This window comes from Erithacus rubecula (assembly GCF_903797595.1).
Source record: "Erithacus rubecula genome assembly, chromosome: 10".
NCBI lineage: Eukaryota > Metazoa > Chordata > Aves > Passeriformes > Muscicapidae > Erithacus > Erithacus rubecula.
The window spans coordinates 12,363,621-12,391,225 of NC_136662.1; the positions used below are offsets into that span (position 1 = coordinate 12,363,621).

The 27,605-nt window shown below is 37.0% G+C and overlaps 1 protein-coding gene across 4 annotated transcripts; it reads left to right on the forward strand.

The window, feature by feature from the left end:
- The first annotated feature begins 6,091 nt into the window (after window positions 1-6,091).
- KYAT3 (kynurenine aminotransferase 3) lies at window positions 6,092-27,302 on the forward strand. Of its 4 annotated transcripts, XM_079313853.1 has the most exons (15): window positions 6,127-6,236; window positions 8,261-8,305; window positions 10,198-10,298; window positions 13,483-13,541; window positions 14,702-14,846; window positions 15,542-15,691; window positions 16,904-16,990; window positions 18,318-18,440; window positions 18,532-18,652; window positions 22,386-22,462; window positions 23,268-23,357; window positions 23,946-24,132; window positions 25,138-25,211; window positions 25,640-25,726; window positions 27,010-27,302. In XM_079313853.1, the coding sequence occupies exons 3-15, from the start codon at window positions 10,200-10,202 to the stop codon at window positions 27,070-27,072; spliced, it is 1,362 nt and encodes a 453-aa protein (XP_079169979.1). In that variant the 5' UTR covers window positions 6,127-6,236; window positions 8,261-8,305; window positions 10,198-10,199; the 3' UTR covers window positions 27,073-27,302. The 4 variants fall into 4 exon arrangements, with proteins under 4 accessions (XP_079169981.1, XP_079169979.1, XP_079169980.1 ...); XM_079313855.1 differs by lacking the exon at window positions 8,261-8,305 and having other exon boundaries at window positions 6,092-6,236; XM_079313854.1 differs by lacking the exons at window positions 6,127-6,236; window positions 8,261-8,305 and adding an exon at window positions 6,273-6,585.
- The last annotated feature ends 303 nt before the right edge of the window (window positions 27,303-27,605 follow it).

Consider the following 27,605-nt stretch of genomic DNA (forward strand, 5'->3'; position numbering starts at 1 on the left):
AGGGCTTAAATAAAGAAACCAAATGTCAGGATTAAGGATGTATTCTGAGTAACAGCAAAAGTGAAAGAAAATGAAAAGCAAACTCAACTGCTTAAGGTGGCGTAAGCAATGCTTTTCTCGGCAAGTTGTTTTCCATCATTGCCTTGGTTTTTAATGCTGAAGATTGTATCACTTCAAGAATTTCATTCTTGCCTCCTTGATCCTTGCATCTTGTCAATTAATTGTAAAGTCTCTGTCTGAGACTTTCCAAGGAAATTCTAATGTGGACTCCAAGTAGACAGCATAAAATGAGTATTTGTCTTCCAAAACCTTTCAACACAAAATAAATGTTTGTTGGCTCTAGTAGCCCTACAGGCATTAGCAACTCACTTTTGACACTTAATACTGCATTACTAACAATTGCTGTCTGTCTGCTAGAATGCTACTACCAAATAATAACCGAAAGAAAATTAGTGCTTTGGGATTCAAATACCATTCACTATTGCTCACAAATGCTTTGACTCCACTGCACAATTCTAGTATTGCAAGTACAAGTCATAAAAAAGGCAATTAAGAATCTAGCACTTGAAACACTACATCACATAATTTTCTGCAGAAATACACTTCAGTGTATTCTTATGCACATCCTGGTTTCTCCCAACTGTCCTAGGCCACTTTCACTTATGCTATCTTATTTTCACATTTCATTCACCTTTCACAGGGGTGAGAAATTTACACCTTGTAAATATTTCATTAATGCCTTCTGTTGCTCAGCACTCCTGCGAAGTCTTGAATTTCATTAATTTAGTACTTGACTGGGGACAACTTTATGTTTGCTAGAAATCAGAACTTGCTAGAAATCAGTAGGAAACTTCTGACTGTGTTATGTCATCACTGTTCCGTTACTTGTTAGGCCTCAGGCATGAAGCCCTGATTTCAACTGGGACAGCCCAAGATGGTCATTCCTTTCAAGTTTTCTCTTGTTGCTGATTTTACTCCTCAGCTAATTTTTCATCTTAAATTGCTGCTGCCTCAGATCTGCCACCTGGTTTATGTGTGATGTTGCTCCCCACTTTGGGGTTACCCAGACTAAGTGGATCAGTTAAACACTTTTGGTTACAATGTTCCCCTTTGCATCATTTTGAAACACTCGATTTGGGGTCAATCAGTAGAGGCTCTTTCCCATTTGACTTGCCCTTACAGAAAGCAGATATCTGCTCCTCACCTTGCAGTCTCAGATCCTCAGGGACGCTCTTAGACCAAAAGACCAAAGGCAAATTATTTGTCTTTCAGCAAACATTCAGTCTGGATCTTACCCTCATTCCCTTCATCTTCTTTATGAATGTGTATTTTGATGTTGGTCAGTGACTTATCTGAAAAAAGTATTCCCAATATCCCTCCAGAGAGTGTACGCATCAGTTCTTTACTGTTTGAAGCCCCTGCCAGAAAAAATGTCACAGAATCACTTTCTGCTAATTTGAGAAACCCATAAGAAAAAAATATCTCTGCTACATCTCAACAGAAACATGCTTTATGTTTGCTAGAAAGCATGGGGAAAATAATACAAGGAGGTTTGTTATACCAAAGTGTCTTCACCTCAATTTAAATACAAGAAAGGTACTTCTGGAGTCTGCCAGAAAATGCTTCCATTGTCATACTCTCTTCTGTTATTATTAATGGCATGATTCTGCGGGGGGGGGGGGGGGGAGGGAAAGCTAATTTTGTCCACAAACCCTCACAACATAAAAATATTTAATTTTATAAAGAAGTCAAAGGTACATAGACATAATATCAGCATTGGCCATATGAAAAATAACCAAATAAATTAACTGTATGTGGATACTGCTAAGAAATGCTAGAGCTTTCCAACACCTGCTTCACTCTGCAGTTACATTCAATTTTCTTTCTCATACTTTCATTAAAAATGCATGAGGTTATTTAAAATTGGAGTCCTCTCAGCACCTTCTAAGATTAGATCTTTAGAGGCAATAAAGCAAGTATAATCTGAATTTCAGGATCACATTAATTTGCCATGATGTCTTTCTTAAAACAGTGCCAGGCTTATACAGTAACTATTATCTGATAAGCAAATTATAACAGTGCAGCCTACCAGGAAAGAAAAGAAAAACTCATTATTCTTTAATGAGAATCAAAATACACGTTTACTGCACAACCTGTTGTGGGGAGTTCCTTGGCATATATTTGTAATGTTTAATCACAAAACAATGTAGTCAGACATGAGTCATACAGCTCACCTCAAATGACTGAAAAATCCTGTGCATTTGTTTAATACTCTGTACTCTGAGTAATATGGGAAATTCTCAACAAAGTATTTTCATCTTCCTAGACTTCCCTTACACAATCCAGTGTTAGTCACATAGTGTGGGAGCAGAGAGTCACATCCTTTTCTCCAATCCAGATGCTGACAGGACTCAGCCTTTAGGAATAAAGCTGGCCTTGCCAGATATTTGGGCTTTACTTCTTCATGTGTATTATCATGCATTCTTTTCAAGATGGCACACTCATTCCTCATCACCTCAAATAAGATTTTGCAAAAGACAAGATTCACACTTTGTTGAGCAGGGCTTGCAGCCACAACATTGCAGATTGTGAAGTGGCAGCAGGGCCATGGGCTGGGGATGAGGATGGTCCCTCCCACTCGAGAGATTCCAAATTATCCATGGCTGAGAGGTGTGTGGGTGTCCTGCACAGGCATGAGGACAGGACACTGAGCTGCTGCAAACACCAGCATGCCTTTCTGTGCTTTTGCTTGAAAAGCACAGCTGTGTAATTCTGAGGGAGCAAAGGAATAGAGGAAGGTACTAGGAAGAGGAATTGAGAGCAAAAAGAGTTTCTCATCTGTTGTCCAGTTGATTTTGTAATGAGAAAAATAGGCTTTTGTCCATTTCTTGTTAGTAAACAAGCCTGTGACAAAGACTTGTATGTTGCATTGGCAATGAAATGTTTTTTCTTGTTGATGAAAAAAGTCTTTAGGGTCTTAAATTCATATAAAAATGAAATTACAATACAAATCTCCCTTTTGGAACTGCCACATATAAGGTTTTATTTTTATGACTTGTGTAATAGCACTTTGGAAAGTATTGGTTGTATGCCAAGGAAAGCTGATTTAAATTTTATATTTTTCATCTCTGATTTGACCAAGATACAGGTTTATTAGAGTCTTATCTACTGCAGCTAGGGTAGAAAACTCTGATGGACAAAATACAGCTGAAGTCAGCTGATTTTTTATGGATTGTTAGTAGCATGCTTGGGCACCCAAATTCTGCCAAATAATTTTGTCCTCTTCAATTGAACCGCCTCACTAATGAGTTTTGAAGTGTAGAAATTCCTGACCTCCTTTCCTATTAAAAAAAAAAAAAAAGAAAAAGAAAAAGAAAGGACTGAGCTGGATTATATGAAAAGAAATTAGACTAAAAATGCACTAATTCTGACTTCTAATGAATGAGAATGTGTTAAGCTTAAGCACTTTCAAAATGAGTGAGATGCTTCTACACTGAACCTCAGTACAAGATATATTGGGTGCTTAAAAAAAGTCAGAAAAGTTAAATTTGGGTGATGGCAAAGTTACCTTTAAAATATAGAAAGAAATATTATTTTATGTATGAAAGATAAATCTAAAAAAGCAAATGCCTCACCAAACCTGAATTTATTACTTTAGTTGAGCCCTCAGTTTCAGGACTGATTTAATTTTATGGAAACTGTTGGATTCTGCATTCATCAGACAATGGATTTAATCATTAGGCTCAGTGTTCCTGTTTTCCCTGCGGTGCCAGAACTGCTAAAACTCTTTTAAGCTAGTGATCTTTGAAACAGAAGTTTTGGGCCTTCACACTGCTCAAAGTGTAGGAAAGCTGGACTGCTTACTCAGTTTCTCTAACACTGAGACAGGTCTCCTTCAAGACCATCTGACTGATATGCAGAGTGAGGATTTCCTGCTTAAAGAACAAAATACGATTACATTAGAATAAAAAAAGTCATTTTGGGGAGAAGAATTTGAAAAATTACTACTGCATATAGATACATAGATAACAACTACAATTTTCATAGTCGTCTATGACTACAGTAGACTTTGATTGTTGCAGAAGTTGGACCTCTTAAATGTTTTTCATACTACTTCAGTTGAAATTCAAACTGAAACTGACGCTACAGAATTGTAACTAAAAGAACAGATGTCTGTTCTTTGCCATGTTAGTTAAACTGCAGTGGATCCTATTAACTCACAAGCTCAAAAGATTGTTTCACCAAGAGTCACAATCTTGCAAGATGGAAATGTCAATGCCAGCTGGAGCAGACAAGATTCAAAACCTCCTGTATTCTTCACTATCTCTGCTGATCTGGTAAACACTGGTCATCACTTAGGGTAAGAACTCAAACAGTGTTTGTTTCATCATCTGAGGATGAATCAGGAGAATCTTACCAACATCCCTTCAGCTATCTGTATCATGGGCCTAGAGTAGACAGGATGAAGCCTGGGAAATATCACAGTTCATGGGTTACCTCATGACATCTGCTTTGTACACAGGTCTCTGAAAAATGCATGCACCAATGGAACAAAAGGCCAGTGGTAGGTTTAAGTTTATTTTTCCCCTTTTTGAATTGCCTCATGACACATTAGACATTGGGATCTGCTGCCCTCCAGTGCATGCTTGCAGATGTCCTCTCTGCCAGAGGACTGCATTTTGAAACCTCAACAATTCTCAAGAAACATAACAAAAACAAACAAACAAACAAAAAACCAAACAAACAAACAAAAAAAGAAATAAAGTGTTAAATTATTCATGTGTCTTATTTAGGATCTAAAATAATTACTGGGACTCATTTCTTAATTTTGCTGTTTTGTTTTGGCCTTGTCAGAGTATTTCTACATCCAAGTAGAGTGTTCTAGTTTGTTCTGTGAAATTGGTTCTCTTCAATCAGGTCTTACTCTTTTATTTTCTATTAATATACACAATGATTATATATGTAACACAATACATATGGTAACAATATGCAAATAGTGTATCTATCCCCTTTCATATCTGCATTCTGCCCATAACCCTCATCTTTGTGATTCTTACTGACACATCAGAGCTCTCTCTAGTATCCATTTTAAAAGGGAACAATGAAGGCTTGCTATAGAAAATATTTTCTCATTGGCTTGTACAGTTCTTTCAAAAATATTTATCTGTATTGTCGAGCATTTTTGAACAAGAAATGTTTGACACAGTGTCATGCTACACCCTTGCAAAATCTGATTTGTGGGTTCTTTCAGCTCTGCAGAATCACAATGGGACTTAGCATAAAAATTAATTGGAGTTGTATGGTCGTTCTCTCAAACAATGATGTACAATGATGCAAACAATTAGTACGATGGTGTTGATATTAAAGCAAACCAGTTTTGTAAAGATTTATAAGAGCAGGAAAAGTAGGCCAAACATTTCAAATATATTTCTAATTGAATAATCAAATTTGGTGATGGTGAGTGGTTGATTAAATAAACATATTAATTTACAAATTGAGTCTCTGTCCTGATTGTGAAAGAGAACCTTAAAAATGCAGATTCTGTGAGCTTATGTGATCTTTAAAAATCTGGACAATTTCATTATTTTCCTCATAAGTGCTTAACTTAGGCATGAGATAATTTTTTACGATTTTGACACTTTATTCCCTCTAGAAGGACCAAAGTCCAAGGCAACCACTTAGCTCAGTTTTTCCCAACAGAGCGCCAAGTTTTATGATACCTGAGAGATTCTACGTACGTGTGTGTGTGTAGCTCCATAACAAGATGTGGTCGAGCACGAAGAGATGAGGGGAAAAAAAAAAAGTCAATTCAAGTTCTGATTAAAATATATAAATATATCCACCACAACCTAGTATCGGCTAGAGACATTTCTAAGCCTTGGTTCTGCCCCGTCGCAGTGCTCTGCCCTCAGCAGCTGCTCACCCGAGCGGCGGGACCGGAGGGACGGGAGGGGAGCTCTGCGCCCCTCAGGGCGGCGCGACCGGAGGGACGGGCGGGACGGGAGCTCTCCGGACCTCAGGGAGGCGGGACGGGAGCTCTCGGGCCCTGGGACTGGAGGAGCAGGAGGGATGGGCGCTCTCCGCCCCTTAGGGCGGCGGGACGGGAGCTCTCGGGCCCTGGGACTGGAGGAGCAGGAGGGATGGGCGCTCTCCGCCCCTCAGAGCTGAGGACGGGCGGCCGCGGCCCCGCCCCATCGGGAGCGGTGGCGGCGGGCGGCGGAGGCGGTGTCGGGGCGGTGAGTGTCAGTGTGGCGGCGCCGGCCGGGCCGAGGCGCTGCCCTCGGGCCTTTCTCCGCCGGGCGCCTGCGGGGGAGGCGCTCGCAGCCCGGGCTCGGGGTGGCCGCGCTTGCTGTCCCGCAAGCGGCCGGGCCGGGCCCGGGGAGCCCCGGCTCTGAGCGAGGGGCCCGCGGGTGAGGGCGGGCGGCGCCCGTGCCCGGCAGGTTCCGGCCGCCCCAGCCCCGGGAGTGCCGCAGGCTGGAAACACGTGTGGGTGGGAGCGCAAGTGCAACACACAGCTGCTCTGCGAGGGGGAAAATAAAGCAAGAAAAAAATCCCACAGCCTCATCTGGCTCCCTAATCCGTGTGGTAAAATTTATTTCTCCACACATAAATTTGCTTCATTCCTTGTAGATTATGGAAGAAGAAATCACAAAATGTTGACTACTATGATAAATCTTTCTCATACAGCAGGTTTTAAGTTCAGTGCCCTTGCCCAGCTTCTCTGATTTTAGTAAAGTTCTCTTGGCTCCATAAGCCATCTATTGCATATGGGTGGGAGGAAAAAAAGTCCTGGAGAGCCCTCCACTGGTAAAATGGCACCATTTCCTTCTCCAAGGCTTTCATCCTCTAGAGAATAAGAAGAGACAGTCCTTCAAAGACTTGGTGTTTCTAGTAATGTTCGTCACTGAGGCTCCACAGTAAACTGAGACTATTTGTCTCAAAAATGCAGCAGCTTCAGCAGTCTGACCAAGTCATCCAAGCTCTGTGACATTCTTTTTTTTTAGATATGAAATAACTAAAGCTCAAAAATGAAGGAAGAACATCATTTGGCCATTTAGTTCAGAACATGAACTAAATGATTGTTAGCACACAGATATATTCATCTGTTTCCCCTGACCAAGTCCAAATGTGTCCTCCAGTCTAGTTTAAGTACCAAACCTGAGTTTCAACCCGATTAGTAACCAGAAAGTGCCTTTCTACCAATCCCACTATAAAACATTTACTGCACTGACCTTTCCAGTAGCCTTGCTTGCTTCTCACTCCCCTCAAAATGTAGAAAATTGTAGGAGTAGTCATTTGTTATCCCTTTTCCTCTAACGTTAATTTTCCTGTTTTCTCTGTGGATATACAAGTCTGAATTCCAGGAGGACTGACTACATGAATGCTTCAGAGCACTGAAGATTAGAATGGGATGAAAAGAATTCCTAACTTAATTTCTGGGTTTAGCAGATATGACTCTTGGCCAAAATGCTTATGTCTGACTGCAAGATTGAAAAAATAAACATTAATAAGACTAAGAAAGAAATTAATATTGCCTTCTAATTTCCCCATAAAAATCAGTGCATTTTCTGTGTTTGAAGAGCCTCACAAATTTTGAAGGGTATTGAAATGGGGTCTGCATTACTTCTCTAGCTGCCTGCAATTGTGCAACTTCCCTGAACTGGAAGAAACTTTGTATCCTAATGATAAAAACTTAGCTTAGGATAATATAAACCACCTCATTGATGTGTCTTACACATACTTGGTTGTGCTAAAACACATACAGGGGTAATAATTGAGAGTACATTCATTGTAAAAGTAACAGGAAATAATTCTCCTGCGCCTGTGGTATGTCTTTAACATGTCATATAAAATTACAGTGGGAATGTGTCTGTTTGGAAAAAAAGAGTAGGCCTTGGTGGTTTTGTTTTTGAGATTAGTGTGTGGGAGAGTATCTGGTTATATTAAGGGAACCTTTCCTTTTGCATCCTAGAATAGCTTAAGTGGAGGTACTCAGTTACAGATGAGAAAAGAGGCATTTTTAGAAATAACACAAGTCATAAAAATACTTTATAGGAGGCTTTTACATTTAATGGCCAGTAGACTTGTCTGTTTTCACTGGAAAAGTGTCACAAAGATAGAAACAGTGGGAGAAGTGTTACATGCCAGTGCCTATTCTTACTGAGGCTGGGTAGCAAAGTCATTTTCATTACATTCCTCATACAGTTTTCACAGTTTTCACATTTCTGTGGTATTAAAGGTGAGTATAATTTTTCTTCAGGTATTTTAGGCACTTGCAGAGATTGACCACGCCACAGTTACACAGGTCTGCTCTTGCTCATGCAGTGTGGTGGTTTTGTGGGATTGCCTTGTGTCAAATAATGGTTTGTTTTTCAGTGCACCATGGCACTAATGCTGGAAATATTTACATCTGTCAGTAATTTTTTTTTCTTATTTGCAATTTAGTTCTGCATGCAAGGCTTGCACATTTTTTATTTAGTTTTTCTATTTCTCACTACAAAGTGAAAGAGGCAAAGATATGCATGTTTGTCTCCCTGCACTAACTAACTACTGCAAGTGTTCACAGTGGGCTGCAAGAGTGACACTGTCCTTGCTCTGACCCTGGGGAATAGCACCAATGTCATGGTCATGTTTGAAGATAGCATCAGTATGTTGCACAAGTAGTTTTTGTAACCTTAAACAAGGGGAGAAATAGAGACCTTTATAATCTTTTTGATTTTGCATAGTTATTATCAAAGATAACCTTGAAAATGCTAGGTGGTATTATTAGCAATGACTTAAAATTGATTTTCAGGTCTTTTTTAAACACATGTATTTCTTCTGTGTCTTTCAGAGTATCTGCTGACTAGTGCCAAAGGTTTACTTGCTGTTTGCTTTTGTTACTCCTTAGACTAGCAGAGTTTCTTCTTGTAAATGAGCATCAATTGCTTGCTTGCAGATTGCTAAATGCAGTGGGATTATGGGGGTATTTTGAAGGTCTAATTGAGTTAGCCACAGCTCAGCACAGTGTGAGAAAGACACTAATTTCAGAAGTTAAACTGAGTTTGTAGCACTGGAGTAAGAGAAAGGAAAACCAACATACTTCCAAAACTTATTCATTGAGGCATCTTTGATTGGACTTTTCTATTAGTTAATAAACATAAAGGTCACTTTCTTTTTGAACTAAAAGCATTCTTCTTGATGAAAACATCATATTTTACTATGCTATTGATTTACCATTTTTCTTTCTGTTCACAAGGCTTGCATGGTTTCATTTTAAGAGGCAATGGCATTCCTTTGTTTCTCATACAAAGAGTATATTTTCTTTTTCTTTTTGTTCTCTTCCCCTTCTCAGGTAGCAAAGTAAGGGGGGAAACAGAAGTTATATACCCTTTAATGAGAAACTATGGCAAACAAATTAATAATTATACTGCTGTGGCTACTGTGTTTCTGATATCAGATTTGTGGGTTACATGTTTCTAACACATTTCAGTCACTGTGGCAATGTCATCTAATACATATGTTTTAAAGTATCTTCTGGAAATAGTTTCCTGAAGTACTAGTTCTTACTTCTTCTTTGATAGTTATTAGTTAACAGGGTGCATTTTCTCGTCTGTGAATGATCTGTTACTCTACACAAAGTGTCTTTTCTAGCTGTTTTCAGCCATGGGAGATGTTCACTGTTTGCCAAGTCACTGTGACAAAATTTAATGTAGTTACATAAAGTTCATAGGCCTCCCTCTCCAGTGTGACTGGTCATCTTAATTTTCCTGATTTCAGCATATCTGTTTTGGAACACGTGGAAATGGAGACCGGTGTTAAAGATGTCCAACTTTTTAAAAATTTGACTATTTTTCTATTCTATATTACCAATTTTAATAGCAATTTTTATTACACAAACAGATTTCCACAAAAATTTTCACAGAGACTTTGAAGCTTGAATTGCATTTAGTCTTAGCTGTAATTCAAAGAAAAGAAGATCAGTGTTGTCCAATAAAGGAAACCTTCCTTTGAGATGACACTCAGAAACTGTCAATTACAGAGTTTCATCCTCTGTGCTCAAAACTGTTACAAGGTAATAATTTAGTAGCACTTACTTAATTGAAACAAAATCACCGGCGAGAAGGGGAAGGACCTTACCTTAAAATTTGTTAGTGATGTGTAGGAACTCCTTCCTAGAATCTGGAAGGTTTTTCAGGTCACTTATTTATTATGCAGGCATGTTTCTTGCTTCACGAAACTTCTGTTGCCGTGGCATTAGAACCTGCCAGCTAAGAACAGATTTGCTTTCCAGATCCATCAAACATTCCACCTCTGCAGTAAGTATTCCTTCAGCTCATTAGAGAAAACTCTTTCATCCAATGTTTTAGAGATGCACTAACTTTGCAGTGTTGCAAATATATATGCTTTAGCTGCATTTTATTTCTTGTTATAGATAAAATAATTTGCTATCAAAAACAAAATAAGGTATTTGAATCAGTCAAATATTAACCACACTAGCGTAAAAGAATTTGGTGATTATTGCTTTGTGTATCCTTTTCAGTCTTTAAAGTCACATCTAACACATATCACACCAGAAAGATTGCCTAGCTTTTAGAGACAAGCTTGAGATACAGGAGACAGATTCAATCTCAGCTTTATCAAAGGCTTTTGGTAAGACAATTTATTTCTTTTTGTCTCAGTTTTCCTTTAATGATATGAGAGTAATGTAAATTCTTGATGCTGCAATAACAAGGCTTCTAAAATACCTTAAACTGAATTTTATATAGATTCTTCTCAATTTCTCAGCTTCACTGCTAATAAGATTGTGTATCTTCATTTAAAGCCTTCCAGTTATGTTGAGAGAAAACAGCTTTATAACATGGCAGGCAGCTGGAGGTGACACTCCACGTTCCATATAGAACACTGGAATGTAAATTGTGTTACCAGTTCATGTAGTCAAAAAATTGAGTCAACTAAGGCATATGACAGATCCTTCAAAACAGATGCTTGAATCATTATACTGGAAAGTTGCAACATATTTTGACCATGTGAGAAGTTTCTTTTAGTTTGCAAGCCACTTTGTAGGTCAGCTTTTGCCTGAGTCAGTTTTTCATATGCTGTGTGTATTTCTATTCTATTTAGTTGAGTTGAATATTCACATTAAACGTCCTCAGATTTAATACTGGCTGTTTTGGTTTGGGTTTTTATTTTATTTTTTATTTTTAATTTTTAAATTTTCTTAAGATCTTAGTTTAAGTTGTAGCTCTTGACAGTGTATTCTACAATTTATTTATGCACCATGTCAGAGTGTTTTCTTCCAATCTTATGAAACTTATTTACATTCAATTTTTCAATTAAGAAAAAGTTAAATAGAAGCAGCATCTGGCTTTCTATCAGGTGCTTCCCTGGTTAGAAAGTGTTAGGGAGAGTAGGAGGTCAGTGAGATCTTGATGAAGACCCAGCTTCTCCTACTTGACACATATCTTTGACTCCTGAAAATCCTAGTCCTGCACCTCAAAATGGATGATGATATGTCATCAGGTGATGACATAACTGGGCTGAAAGAAAAGAGTCTTAACATTTGACATGACCTTCTGTAAAAAAGAATGCCAATGAAGTTTTCATTTTACAATCTCAGTTGATTAGTTGGCTTTCCCAAAATAGTAAACTGGACGGGAACCACACTGTAATCTGAATCTGTGGAAACCTGAAAACTAATGCAAGTCCTGCTATTTTGTATTAAAACTAGTTCCAAGACATAAGAATGAAAGAAATAGAAAGACTTGAATTGTTAAATATTTAAACCCCTATAGTATGGAGCAGTAAGGTGAAGGCTTATTGTATTGTCAATACATTTTTAGCTAGTGAAAGTTACTCAATGCAGTTAAGATTTACATTATGGTTAATTATAAAAGTCCTGCAGTTGATAAGCCTTTAGCTTTTAGCAAATTGAAACAATTTTGAGAGAGGCTGTGCACAGAACAAATTTACTCATGGCAGCATACAGAATTCTCATTGTTAATCAGCAAGATTCAATGTGAATCTTATTCCTTTCTCTACAAGAAGTAATCTAGCATGTAGAAAACGAATCGTGTGTGTCTTAGTGTAACTATTACCTGTGTTTGTATTTTTAAAGCACAGCCAAACATTAATCATGTTTACTAAAACATACTCTGTAAAATAAGATTAATCTTCTAAACAGTATGTGTGTTTTTATAATAAAACAGTAATACAGATTAACTTGTCAGGATTCTCCCTTAACTGCCTCTCTTTCTGTGTGAAGAAATCTGACTTGACCTGTCCAGTTATGTTAAACATTTTCTTCCTGAGGACAACCAAAAGGTGTGTTTGATTCCTCTGGTGTTTGTGCTACAGAGATGAGGTCAGAATCAGATCTGTTGAGAAGACAGAGGAACAGAGAGGAGATTCTGTTTAATTTTGTATCTTCCCATTCTTCATATCACAACATATGAGATGGCATCCTTACTGTAAGCAGGTTGAGTGCAAGCATGGACCTGCTGCAGACTGTCCACTAGGAGTCATTTCTATGGATTCAAATTGAAACTTGACTATAATGGTAAAGCAGACATTTTCACCTCAGAGTATGCTGGCCAGACCGTGGATTTTGAATCTTTCTAGCAGCAATAATAGCTGTCAGTGGTAAAAGTAAAAATCAGTATCTTGACTCAAAGAGACAGGAGTGTCTGCAGTGCTGACACTCTGTAATTTCTATGTAATTTTTTTCTGGTGTCAAACTAATTTGCATAGATAGATATGAACTTGCACCTTTTTGTTGGCACATAGATATAAATTTGGGGTTCTTTTTCCCAAATTCTTTTCCATTTTTAGCTTAAAAATATCACAACTATCAGACGGTTTTTCTCTACCTCCATATAGAGTAGTCATTACAAACCTATTTTACAGAAGTTTTCCAATACTTTAATTTAAGGTCTGAATAGACAGAAAAAACCATATTCTGATGTGGTTTTGCTGTGCTTTAAGGTAGATACTTTAAAGTTTAAAAAATCTTAATGAAAATAGCAGATGTCTTTGCTATTTTCTTCTTACCCATCAATTTAACAAATAAAATTACATTGCAAATACATATTTTCCAAACTGAATTGAGCAGGAATTGGACTAGAAATAGCACAGTCTTTCAGATATTAGCAAATAGTGGAAAATAAAAGAAAGTATGTACAGTGTTTTTTTTCTTTTAAGGCCATCTTTTAAAGCTATTGAGCTAAATTATGCCCCTCCTCCACCCTTGCTGAAAGTTTAGTGGATTTAGATAATGATGAATGAGAATTTAGGACATTTTTATGTATTTTCTGGTTAGTCTGAATTCAAGCTATTATGGAACCTTTAATAAAAGAACATGTCTATAATTTTGTGTAACTTCTGAATTAAGCTGGCAATGGTATATTTGAGAAAGAGTAAATGGGGGTTTTCATGCTGAATCCAACAATATCATACTTTGTCTTTCCTAACAAAACCCTTCTGTCTGTAATTTAAATCTTGTAGACAATGCCCTTCAGACACAGGAATACAAGACGAATTGAAGGCCTTGATAGCAATGTCTGGTAAGTAAGAGGGAAATATCTGCAAATTTCAGAAAACGTTCTTGGCTGATGCATTTTTTTTCTAAAAAGACAATTATTGCCAATTATAAGGTACATGGCATTTTCTATCTCTGCTGGAATATATTTGGCACCTGTTTAGAAGCAGTGAATTAAATTCAATTACAAGTATGTTTAATTTTTGAGCTTTAAATATTAGGCTTAGGCTTCTTTTAATCTATTAATGTAAGACAAGTATAACTCATGGGCATGGTAGTATAGCTGATTTTCAAATTTAAATGTTAACTCTGCTGAGTAATGTATTTCACTTAACATCTAATTTGTGTTTACCAAACACATCACATATTTCTTTAAAGCCATTACACGTTTTAATAATTTAGCTCATTATTTTTAATACATATTTTTTCTAGGTATAAATTGGTCTTAAAGCAATATTGCCATCACTAATAAATATGGAATTTTCCTAGTTGGTGACTATTTTGGGCTTACCTTAGCTGTATATTTGTGCTGCATTGGTTGTATGTACATATACACAAGGTGTTTTGTGTATTTGGCCTCAAGCTAATTTTTAGCAATATATATTCATTTTTGACAGAACTGTGATGCTGTGTAGGGAGGGTTATGATTGTTTTTTAAATCTTGTTAACATTTTGGTAGGGAGGAAAGAGTAAAATGTAAAGCTGACCTGTGAAGGGAGGAAGGAAAAATTGTTCAAGGATCCTGCAGGCTCCTAGGAACAGTTAATAGGCACCCTGAAACAGTCTGTTGCCTAAAATTACTTTAAAAAAATTATAGAACTCTGAGGTGACTGGGTAGTTTAGATGACATCTTCAATTGACCGAATTTAACCTTTAAGACATTTAATGAGCCTGGCATTCACTTTCTGCCTTTATCCAGAGTAACTGTGTGTTTGTGTGTCTGCACATCTGAGCACACTTTGGCAGAAAAGTTGTTCAGTGGATGCCTTTTCTTCAGTGCCCTCTGACTCCTGTGGTCACTTACATTATTTCAGCCCTCTGCTCTCCATGTGGGCATTCTACTTAAACCTGTTCCCACCGCTGTAAATTTGGCAAACTGATATACTTGTGTTTTGCCTTCTAATGCTAATGAATAAAAAGATAATTTTATCTGGCATGTTAACTTTAAGATGTTTTTCCCTCCAGGGTTGAATTTACAAAAGTGGCAGCAGACCCCTCAATTGTTAATCTTGGTCAAGGCCTTCCTGATATATCCCCTCCCAGCTATGTTAAAGAAGAGCTGGCAAAGGTGGCAGCAGTTGACAGACTGAACCAGTACACCCGAGGCTTTGTAAGTATTGCAGAACTCCAGGACCCAAGTTCACTGGAAGATGTGCCACAGGGGAAAAGAAAAAAAATGACTTTAAATTAGTTTTATCTATAGATCATAATCTTATGTCCCAAATTAAGTTGATCTAGTAGCCTTATCTGTTACTAATGAACTTCCTCTCTGTAGGCTTCTTCAAGGCAGAATCCTTCAGCAAGAGCAAAATGGAAGAGCAGGTCTGGCATAGACCGTCTCTGAGGAGTTGATTCAGTTTAAAGAGTGTAGGTTATACATTTCCATCTGACTTTTGTCACTGGGAGTACAGTGGGAGAATGAGAAAGAAATACTTGATACCACTGAGATAGCACATCTAGGATCAAGAAGAGATTCACACACAGAACTTAGTAGGTTTCAGTGGAGACTAGGAAGGGATGAAAGCAGAAAATTTTTGTCTCTGATATAATAATGTTTTGTATAGGTATGAATATATTTATTACCCATTCTGTAAGCTGGCTTGTAGAGTTTCTCTCCTTCCTAGTGTGCAAGAAGTTTAAACCCTGCAACCTGTTAACAGCCATTAACACTGAGGGCTTGTATTTTTCTATTTCAAAATGTAATAGTTTGATACATGTGGAATAAAGCCCAAAAACAGGCTTTATACTTTGTTGGGACCACTCCAATCAGTTACTGTTTTTTGTTTGTTTTTTTGTTTTGAACAGGGACATCCATCACTGGTGAAAGCCTTGTCCCAAGTCTATGAGAAAGTTTGTGGAAGAAAGATTGATCCTCTCACAGATATCCTGGTGACTGTGGGAGCTTATGGATCTCTGTTTAGTACAATACAGGCACTAATTGAAGAGGGAGATGAAGTAAGTTTTTACTGGAAATACAGACATGAGAATCTTTCTCTTTTTTCTTATTTGTTTACTTCTAAATATAAGTTAATGTTGGGGCTTATTTCTGTCCCCATTGGTTTGATTTTTTACAGTTGTACATCTGACTTATAGTTTCAGAAGCTGTGATTAGGAGCCTATCCTTTGGATGTCTTCCTATCACTCAACTTACAAACACCTTTTTTCACAGGGTATCTGGCAGTTTCTTTATCACTATTGCTGTTAGGTGACACAATACACAGTGAATTCTTATTTCAGAAAACGTGGGCTGTTGTCTACAACAGACAACTAAGGGTGGCACAAAGAACTGTGGGTGTTTAGGTAACCACTGTGTATCAGGTTCTGTTTTGGACCATTGCATGGGGCAGCATAGGTAGCAGAAAGGCTTGTTAGTTTACTGTACTAGCTATGATGACTCAGCTCTTCACTCTTACTGATGTCTGCCTTTTTGACAATGATGTTAAAAGTAATTTTACAGGAATATATCTATCCATAGTGGGCAAAACCTTTTTGTGTTGTCATGTAGCTTGCTTTCAATGTTTTATTTGTTTCACTTGTATATTGTATTCTCATCTTGCTTTTCTGTTGCTCTGATAGTCACTTCTCTTTTGTTTGGAATAGTTCTATTAGCCTTTGCTTTTGATGGTTTGTTTTTTTCTGCTGTTGTTGTTTGTTTTGTTTTCCTATTGTCTTGCCTCCTCTGTGCAGTTTTTCTTGAGTTGTCCTCTTTGCCTGACAATTTTTGTCTGATTAAATCTGAGGACTTAAATGTTCTTCTGAGATTTCTATATACTTGGAGATCTTGGAATTTCATGGGCATAATTAGAGCAGCTGTGCTGTGGCTCAGGGATTTCCCATTGCTATTTCCCATCTTTGTATCTTTGCCTTGCACCTTCAAATGTGTGAGTAGGACTCAAAAATTCTTATTTTTTATAACTCAATAGTTGTAATGTGTAACTATAGAAAAACAGCTTGTGTGTATTATCAAAAATGAGTAGTGCTTATCATACTTAGCCTGAGGGAATTGTTGAGTTGTGCTCTAAATGGAGGAATATTCTGCAACATTATAACATTAAACCTGGAGTGCCAGAAACATTATCAAGTTATAGCACCAAGGTAACTGTGGAAATATGATGGTATCATGCTCAGTATACTCTTTGTTTCTGATACTGATGATTGTCATTTCAGGTGATAATAATAGAGCCATTTTATGACTGTTACGAGCCAATGGTAAAGATGGCAGGTGCAAAGCCTGTTTTTATCCCACTAAGATGTGTGAGTAACTCTTTAAAAATTACTAATTATATGAAGTTTCTCATCCATATTCAGTACAGTTTGATGCTTTTCTGTATCTTTTTCATAATATCAAATTACATAAAAATGAGATAGTTTGCTATAGTACAAGTCTGAGACAATGATAATTCAAAAGAGATAGAATATTTTATTAGTGTTGGAGAAGGTGAAGCAATGTTTCTTATTTGCTTTAATTTGTGTATTCTGAAAGCTGATTAAAACTGCTTTCTTCAATTTTCAGTGCAAATTATGGAAGGGGGATTCACATATCAGTGCAATTTCTCTGTCAGTTGGTTTTCAAAATATTTGGTTCCCGATCCCTGTAGCAATTCCTGCAATGACAGAATACAGTTTATTTTCCAAAATATACTTGCTAAATAAGGACTGATCATGTAGCAGAAGTATTTGCTATACATACGAGAGTTACTGTTTCCTTTATTGTTAAATAGGCTATGGGTTAATTGTCAAATTGGTACTACTGGCATTATGCCCACAGCTTGCAAGGATTGTTCTGTATGCCAACTGTGCCTTGTGCAACTGGCAGCCTTGCATGGGAAGGGCTGACGGGCTCTTAAGGAAGGACTGTTGCAGGAACACCATAAAATCAGAACATCACAGTGACAAAACCTCCAGGACTGCAGTGGGAGGAGGTGAGACTGTTCCTCTGGATGCCCACCTTCTAGGGATGTTTCGAATGACAGAGCACTTCCAAGTATTTTCTGTTTCACACCTTTCTTTTCCATCTGGCCCTCTCCCAGTCATTGCAGGTGTCAGAAGGGTAGTGTGGTCATGCTTTGTGTTCTCTGTACCAACTGGCCCAGACTTCTTAACCATTTGGAATACTTGTGTAGTATATAAACTCCAGAGACTCAGTAGTGCAGATTTTTAACTCTTTGGCCATTTTCATTAGTTTAAGGAGGAGGAAAAGACCTTGAATCCCCTGTGGTGATCAGTCTTTTCAGTCAAGCAAGCACACACTGGCTCTACAGTCTGGCAAGGCTGTAAACTCTCCTGCCATGTGACTGGGCTTTCTTCATTACACACTGTAATAACCAGCATGTGTGCAAGAAGATCCTGGAAAACTATTCCTGCTGGGGCTTTAAGACAGACTGGGCCAGGAGAGAACAGCTACTGTCATAATAGTTTACCTGTTCCTAGAACTAACTTCTTTCAGGTGAGCAAGACAGATTGGATAGGTTGCTACATAAGGTTATGAAAGTGTTTGAGGGTGATAAGTTAAGCAGCTCTCTTTAGGTTGCAACATGTATTAAAGTCATGTATCTTTTGTGTTTTTTTGTGTTTTTTTTAGAAAAATGATGGAAACACTACATCTAGTGCTGATTGGGTCTTAGATCCTGCTGAACTTGCAAATAAATTTAATTCCAAAACAAAAGCAATTATTCTGAATACCCCACACAACCCAATAGGCAAGGTAAGAGTCCTGTTTAATACCACCTTTAATTTCAAAGAATGCCTTAAATACTGTGATTAATGCATTTTCCTTTACTTTTTCTGAATCCTAGGTTTTTACCCGAGAAGAGCTCCAAGTAATAGCTGATCTCTGTATTAAACATGACACCCTGTGCATCAGTGATGAAGTGTATGAATGGCTGGTGTATAAAGGGAATAAACACATTAAAATAGGTACTGATTTTTTGTGGCATCTTAGAAGTGGTTGTAGATGATGCTTATAAGTCAGTTATGATCATCTGAATTTGTCATTTTTATTCAGCTACTTTGTTGGCCATGACAAGTATAGCTGCTGTTACTGTATGTGTATTTGACAGTGTTTTGCTGAAGAACTAGTAAAAGGAACAGGAATTAGAGCTTCCTTCTCAAAGCTTTGTAGAGATATTCAATGAGGGAAATGGACAATGAGGAACACAATTATTTTTGCTCCACTAATTATAAAAACTAAAAAGTAGCATAAAAGTCATTGTGGAGATAGTGGATGAGCATTGTCTCTCTGAAGGATGGGAGACAGGGTTAAATACTGGACATTAAATTCAGTCAAGTAAGTCCTGCAAGTGCAGTTTGAAAGCCTCTTAAATCTTCAGGTAGTGTTGCTACAGGGGTAAAGCACCCTGCAAGAACAAAGCAGTAAAACAAATAATGATGCCAGGTTCCTGATACTCTTGTTTAACTTGATCCAAGTTTCACTGAAGTTAGTGAAATCACTCCCACTGCCTCAGGACAATTTAATCTAGAGCAGATTACTGAACTCCTTTGCCAGGTCTATAATGCTACAGCTATGTATTTCTGTGGAAATTTCTAGTCCAGTGACCTCAGATTGGCTCTGCTGATGTGTTTGGACAGTCCAAAACTTCCTTCTCACATGTACAGATATTTTGTTTCTAATGTTAGCATCTTGCATGAACTACCTTGCATGAATTATTGTTGTAATGAAGGCACATTTCAATCGTGTAATAGGGACACATAGTTAAGATTAAACAATGAAATCAAGACACTTAAGTATAATTTAGACATGAATAGACTTATCTTTTTTCCTGGCTCTGCCACTGGTTAAATGTGGAATAACTTTGCTTCTAGGTTTCAATTTCATACTTGTAGAGTGACAATAAAATCGATTGGTGGGGGCTACAGCAGTGTGAAAATTGAATCTTATGAGTAATAGAAAGAAAATTATATATGAATGACCTTGCAACACTTGTTAGCTCAGCTGCACAGTTGCTGATCATCCAGTTGAAGTGCATTGATTGCATTAGCCATGCACAGGCTGTGAGTCTGTGTTGAGAGTGACCTAGTTCCATGGCTGTTGTGGCTGCCTTGATAGTGATACTATTGAATAATGAATGCTATGGAAGATCTTCAGACATGGAAGAAGGAGAACATTCTGGGTACATTGATGTGATTGCAATCTGTCACTACATCCTAACAGGTTACCCAACAGTAGCTAATCGTGTGTCCCAGTTGCAAAGTGAAGTCAGTTTGATTAAAGATTTCTACATGGGCTTAGCAGGTGTTTCATGACCTTAGTATTTCATGCAAGGCTCTATTCAGAATCAAAATCTCTGTATGGTGTAAGGTAATCCCCTTTCCTTTTCAACAGCAGCAGGTCAAAAAACATTGTCAGCTACACTTCATCTTATGGACAGGTGGCAAATTTTTAAGATGCAGTAACTCCATTGTCATCAGCATCTTAATGCTTCAAGCCAAAATATTTCCAGTTGAACAAAAGGCATTCTGTAATTTAGCATAAAATGTAAAATTACTGTATAAAGAAAATGCAAATTAAAGCCCAGAAAGTTAGTCAACTAGGTTTAGGTACAGATTCTCTAACAGATCCCATGATATCATCTTTAGTGTTAAAAGTACTCCAGAACTTTCAAAGTAACACTGTAAACAACAACATTATTTCAGTGAAAGAATTAGACTCTTCTCTTTTTTTACTTATGCTTCTCATTTTCCTTATTACTTTAAAGTCTACAAAAAAAAAAAAAACCCAAAAAAACAATAAAAGCTAGTGTGCTATTTCCCTATTTATAAACTCTTGTGTTTCCATAACCACCTCTACATATTCTATCCAATGCAGTGACACCTTTTTTTTTGTGGGAGATACAAAATGAATATTGCATTAATTTACAGGATCTGATAGTTGTTCCTTGATACAATTTAGCAGGAATTGCTAGCCACAGATCATAAAATTAGTGCAGACTTTGTGCTGTCACTGAAGCAGTTTTCTGGAGCATAGAATACTTCATCATGTTTCCCATCATCTGACTTCTGTAAAAATGTGGACTTCCTCTGCATAATGATTAGGGTTGCATTGACAGATTTAGAGATTCACCTCATAACCGAGGATTCTGAACAAGCCACTCAACAAGCTGAATACTATCTTGGGTATCAGGCTTATTACATGTTAGTTTGCACTTGATTAGTTTTTAAATTGCAGTCAGACTCGGTTATGGTGCCGTATGATGTCATATATGGTTGCAAAGTGGCATGGGGAAATTTTCCTATTTAAAACTTGTTTGTAAAAGCAATGGAGCTGCTTCTTTCTCTGTGTCTTATTACTGCTGCTACTGTTTGAAATGCTGTCCCATTTTATCTCCAAGGCTGAATTCCTGTGACTATGTGGCAAAACAGGCTTGCTAGAGCCCATTAGCTTTGAAAGCCAATTCTTTCTGCAGTCTGTGAGAGCCAGTTTGGGTGCCTCTAGGAAGTGATCTACATTCTTGGCCTAACTTAGTAGAAGATACCCTTTTCATTTCAAGGTCATCACAGAGTAGCTGAGTAGTTGAGTATGAGTAGGCTAATAGGAAAACCAGTTTCTTTCCTGATGTTTGGTTTCTCTTCTTGGTAAGTTTGCTCAAGAAATTACAATGCATGTTTTCAAATAACTGAAAGAATTACACCATACCTAATGTCAACAACTGCTGCAAAAACTTCCTTGGGAAATTCAGGGGTTTAATTTGGAAAATCTTTGTTCATTGGTCTTGCTAGTTAGGGGATTTAACAACTGTAGTGGTTCTAGTATACAAATGAGGTGAAGACAGATGTTGGTGACTACTGTAATTGCAACCTTATCTGACTTTGTGTCTCAGACTTAAATGTGTCTGGATTTATCTGTTTCTCTTGAAATAATTAAGTTGGAGTTCAAATAGAGCTTTGCAGAAGCTGTATAGAGAAAAAAAAATAGCAAACTACAGGAAGAGACCTTTGCTCTGTCATCTCTTTGGAAAGGAAACAAAGATTTTGGTCTCCTATCAGATAAAAATACAAAGACAGAGACAGACCTCTGTGAGTTCCTTAATCCTTGCACATATTTGAGCTAAACTGCTATTGTCAGTAAGTCTCAGGCCTGTTCAAATTGTACAATACTGCATAATTTATTTACTCACCCTGCTAGTTTTCTGGTGATCTGTTGTTTGGTTCTGGGCTAGAAGTCTTAGTAATTATTTTCTTTTTCTGATGTCTGAGACAGCCAATGACACTGAACAGGACAATTCTAGTAAAGCGAGTTGCAGTGCCTGAGTTACTGTTGTGTATAGTACTATTAGCAGGCTTCAGAAATAATCTGTCCTAGGGTGAATGGGTAGCCTTAGATCATATTTTTCTTATGGATAATTGTGCATTTTTGCTGAGGATAACTGATATGTAGTTTTCAAAGTGTACCTCTTTCTGTCTCTTCTTTCTCCTTTTATTAATACTTACCTTCTTTTCATGCTAAAAAGCATTAGCCCATATATATCCTTTCTCATTTGTTACAATTGCTATAATTTTAGAATGTTCTCAATATTCTTGTTTGCTTAAGAGGCAATGAAAATACAGCTCTGGGCTAGAGGCAGTGCAGTTCTTCAAACTACATGGAATATGTGAGCACACCTGTACCAAATAAATTTTATTTTTTGTACAGCTATGTTGCCAGGTATGTGGGAAAGAACAGTAACTATAGGAAGTGCTGGGAAAACATACAGTGTAACTGGCTGGAAGGTAAGAAGAATCAATACAAATGGGTTAACTCAGAGATAACAGAATGCATTTTTTACTCTAAAGCACCTCTGTTTTTATGACCTGTGTTCTGAAAGTTTCTGGCAAATCTTCATGTTTCCAAAATGTGACAATACCATTCAGTAAGAACAATTACCTCTCTTTAGCACCCATGTCTTAATTATCTTCTTGTCTCTTAATTTATAAACTCTTGTGAGCATAAATTACTAAAAAATACACCACAGTATGATTTGTTCAAAATCATAAAAGATTATTGGAGAAAACATGGATATTATGATATTTCAACTATCCAGTTTTCACATCTTGACTTTTAAATGCATGTCAGAAAGTGAAAAAAAAAAAAAATTTGGCAACTAAATTCTTCTTTATCACCTGTGTTCAAACTGAACCACAGCATATATATAATTCAGTAGTGAGCTTTTGTTTCATATTCAAACTGGCTTTGACACAGGAGCTTGAGACATGGAAAGGTTCTAAACCAATTAGAAATAACATTCCTAATAAAAGTTCAATTTCTTTTGCAACCCTTGTTATATGAAGAGGTAAAAGTTAGCTCAGTATCCTATGAGAGATAGGAGTAAGGAAAACTATAACTGTTATCTCAAATCTAACATTTTTTAAAGGTATCATACACGAAGATTTGTGTAAAACAGCTTTTTCTTAACAATTTAACAAAAAATTTCTTAAAATAATAAAAACTTGAGACATTGGCTAAATTTTAGTATTTGTTATCTTTTAGTAACAGTACTGCCTGTAATTATAATATATGCCTGCTTTCCTCCCTTAGCTTGGTTGGTCCATTGGTCCTGAGCACTTGATTAAACATTTGCAAGTTGTTCACCAAAATACACTATATACTTGTCCAACTCCATTGCAGGTAGGTACAGATGGAGCAAAAGAGATTGTTTTCTGATATAAGAAAGCTGTTAGTCTCATGTAATAAAAAAATAATCACAACAATGGATTTTTAGTTGTCAAAACACATATTCTAGGGTGCAAGAAGAGAAAACAAATTTGATCAGCTCACCAGTCATTAAAAAAGAAAAAAAAAAAGAGTCTTGCAGATTCTTTCATCTTTTACCTACAAACTACTTCTTGCATAAAACATGACAATCTTAATGGTTGCCTAGCAAATATAAGTAAAAGTTCTGTCTATTGGTGCCTAGTATTCTATGGTATATTTTACCAAACACTTAAATTTAACTTCAATTCAGATTGTAAGCCCTTGTGTCAAGGACTCTGACTTCTTTATATGATTAGTGCCTAGCAAAAGATTGGGTATTTCGGGTGTTGCCACAGCACAAAGTATAACAAAGCAGCAAACAGATTACAGATGTAGCTTGTGTAATTCCTGTGGTGATTTGTTTCATGAGGGCCAGGATTGAACAAAAATCCATGATTTCAGCAGGAAATGTGAGTGTCTGTGAGTTTACAGAGTGTGAGTACTTTGGACCTTATGTTTCAGGAGGCTCTGGCACAGGCATTTTGGATAGACTACAGGCGCATGGATGACCCAGAGTGCTACTTTTACTCGCTGTCTCGAGAGCTGCAAAGCAAGCGCGATCGGATGGCTCTGCTACTGAAAGAGGCTGGACTAAAGCCTGTCATTCCAGATGGAGGATACTTCATGATTGTTGATGTTTCCACGTTAAGTCAGTATAAAGTTTGTTCAAGAGCATGCGGAAAGTAAATTTGGTTAATCAGAAAATGCAGTTTTCATTTTAAACTCAACTCATATGCACATATATGTGTGCATAATGTTGCTAGGAGTACTAACTGGGATTGAAATTTTCAGTTTCACCTTAGCTGGGAAGGTCGATTTTATGAGCTTCAGCAAAGCATTTGTGATCCTAACTTGCTGTCCATGTTTTGCAAAGCTTTGTCAAGTTTTTATGGAGAGGATAAAGGAGGTAGATAAACATGTGTATTTTCAAAATGTCTATGATTATGAAAATGTTTGAGATCCAAGCACCTGGATAATATCCTGAGTTCATACCATTTGTATTTTCCTCTTTCTGGTATTTTTTTGTTTGATTCTTTATTTTCCGAATCTGAAGGCACACCCTAAATGCTCCTTGAAGCATTATGATCTCTAAACACTGAAAAATGCTACCAAAATCTACAAACCTTTTGAAAATTCAGGTTACAGTAGCTTCAGAGGAAGAATTCCAACAGGCAAAGGGTTTTTTTTTAGTTCCACATTTTTTCACTAACTGGTCTAAATGGCATTTGTCATTCAGACACAGAAGGATATCATAGTTTAATCATGTGTCAGGAAGTTTTAGGTACACTGGTTTCACAGATGAGAACTTCATTTTCAGGGATTATTGCTGTCTGTACAATAAATGCATTCTTTAGTACCCTCCATAGCCCTGACCCCACATAGCCCAGACTTCAGGACTTTTTGGAGTATTACATGGCTTTCTTCCAAGCTACATGTCTGAATTTGCTATGGACAGAAAGCAACTGCTCAGATCAGAAGGGAAAGGTTCAATCTGTTGGCCTATTTTACTTCTTATAGTATAATTTTTAAATTATATATTAAAATAAAAACAAGTATCTTAAATTCTTAAGTATTAACTGTAGTCAAATGCTGTTAATGAATGCCTTCCCATTGGAGTCTAGGAAATCTTACAACATATTTGTTTTACATTTAGATGTGGATCTCTCTGATATAGATGAGAAACAACCTTATGATTATAAATTTGTCAAATGGATGATAGCATCTAAGGTAAGATGTCTTAGTCATACTCTAGTTTTAGAAATTACATTCTGTTGAAAGCAAGAGCAGTGCAACCGTAGTTATTAAACAATGTAGTAGAGATGTTCCACTCAAAATATTATTTGGTGTTGCTGATAATGGTGTGACTAAAATATTGCTAAATATGTTGAAAATGTATGCTGTAGGTTTGTGCTATATCCCAGCTCTTTTCTTTCAGCATGCTCAAATGTTGGTTTTACAAAAGTACCTTTGAAATATTTCGCCTAAGAAAAGTAATTTGTATTTAGTAAAGCCTAGCTAGTGCATACAAAACTAAACCTTGTCTTTCCCTCGTGTTGGGAGGGAGAGTTCTAGAAACAGAATACAATCATCATGCTTGAATCAGATTTTTTATACAAATTTAAATAAGTAAATGTTATTTCTGGTTTATGTTTCAGAAGCTGTCAGCTATTCCTCTTTCAGCATTCTGTGGTCCTGAGACAAAGAAACAGTTTGAAAAATACATACGTTTTTGCTTCATTAAGGTAAAATTATGTCCTGATAATCAAAGCAGTACAGGAATCTGCAAGAGACTGTTGTATTTTACCCAGGACCTCTTATATTGAAAGCTTTTAGAAACATAAAGTTAGTCTGGTGTAAAATTCAGCACAAAGTATCTTCAATTGTCTTTTTGCTGATGGACTTTACACTGGCTAGGAAGGGTAACTGGCAGAAAACAACTGGATGGATAGCCCTTTTAAGCTTATTGTATTGATTTTTAAAAACTTTCTTTACCTGTGGTGACAGTGAAAATTACTGAGACAGGTAAGCTATCAATTACTGTGATACCTATAATCCAGAGCAGAGAATAACTGTATACCAGAGTGTGTGCCCCACCTGTTCAGTGTCCAACAGCAAAAATGGTGAAGAGGTCACCTTTAAATTTAGCTTGCTTGCCTGAAAATACACAGAGTTTCACATGAGTTCTGTATTACAAAAGAAAATATGTGGATTTTTTTTTTAATTGGCTGACTTTTGCAATTTTGTGAGCATCTTCTTTGCACATATTCTTCCCCCTGTTAAGTCTGTTCTTGAAAGGCTAAAAGACTTTGAGGACAGGTGTGTAAACTTTGATAAGGCCAAAGCCCTAAGATGTTTCCCAATTGTTCTTTAACAGAGTTAGCATAATGGAATATGTACTGAACTGTTCTGTGTAAAGACCAGACCCTTAGCCTGAAACAGTAATGAAGAGGAGTTTCTCCTTGTGTTACTAATTCTTCTGATGGTGTAAAGTCTATGGTATAAACTGAGCTAATAACAACCAGGGTAAAGTTACTGGTTGTACCCGTGGCTGATAAACAGCACTAGTCATTTCAAGTTAGACTGCCTGTGTGACTCACCAGGCTGGAGCCAAGCTACACAATTCAGAGGGATTATGTTTAAGTAGTTCACAGCATAATGTGGCTGCAAGGAGATTAAAAAATCCCAACTGTACTCACAGGAATTAGGAAAGTGTCTCCAAACCAGAGCTGCTAAGTTACATCAGTGCATTAATGCCATGAATTTATGTAAATATTGATTTCATTCAAAGGGATAATATGAATGCTGAGATGGTATCTCTTAAATATATCTAACAAATATTTTCAAGGAATCAGCACTGAATTCTTTGTAGAGTCATGATTTGTACTTAATAACTGTCAATGAAAAACTGGCTGAAAAGATATTTTCAACTGAAGCAACCAAATACTGGTTTGAGATGATATAATCATGACTGACTCTTTTCAGGAACTCCATGCTTGCAGTAATAGTGTTGTTCCTTGTTTTGCAGAAAGACAGCACACTAGATGCAGCTGAAGTGATCCTGAAGAACTGGAATAAACAGACAGGCTGATTTTTCTTATTAACTCTTCCATATGGTATAACTATCTAAGAGTAGGTTTGGTGTTTATTTTTCTGGAAACTTAAGAAAAAATTACCTAAGACAGTACAGAATTAATATGACATTGTAAATAACTTTTTGCTGTTACCTGAGTTAAAACAATGATTTACTGAAATATGTGTAATGCAAGTCAGAGGTTATTTTCAGTCTTTTAAAAATAAAGTGCTTTTCTCTTACAGAAACCCCAATGGTATTAATTTTTTTTTACTGAAAGGAAAGATTTATAGGACTCTGTGCAAAATAAATAAATAAATAATATAGGTATTTTAGAGCTTACAAGTAAAAAGGGGGAGGTATTTTTGGTATGAGATAGTATGGGAACTAGAGAGAGACTTAGAAACATCTTACTTTGTGAAACCAAATAACCTGCAGTAGAGGAAGACGAAGACCCATGGCTCATATTAGATAATTGCAGTGACTCTACATACCTGCCTACCTAGTCTGTATGCAGAAATTGCATCAGTTTAAAGAAACTGAAAAGTGCT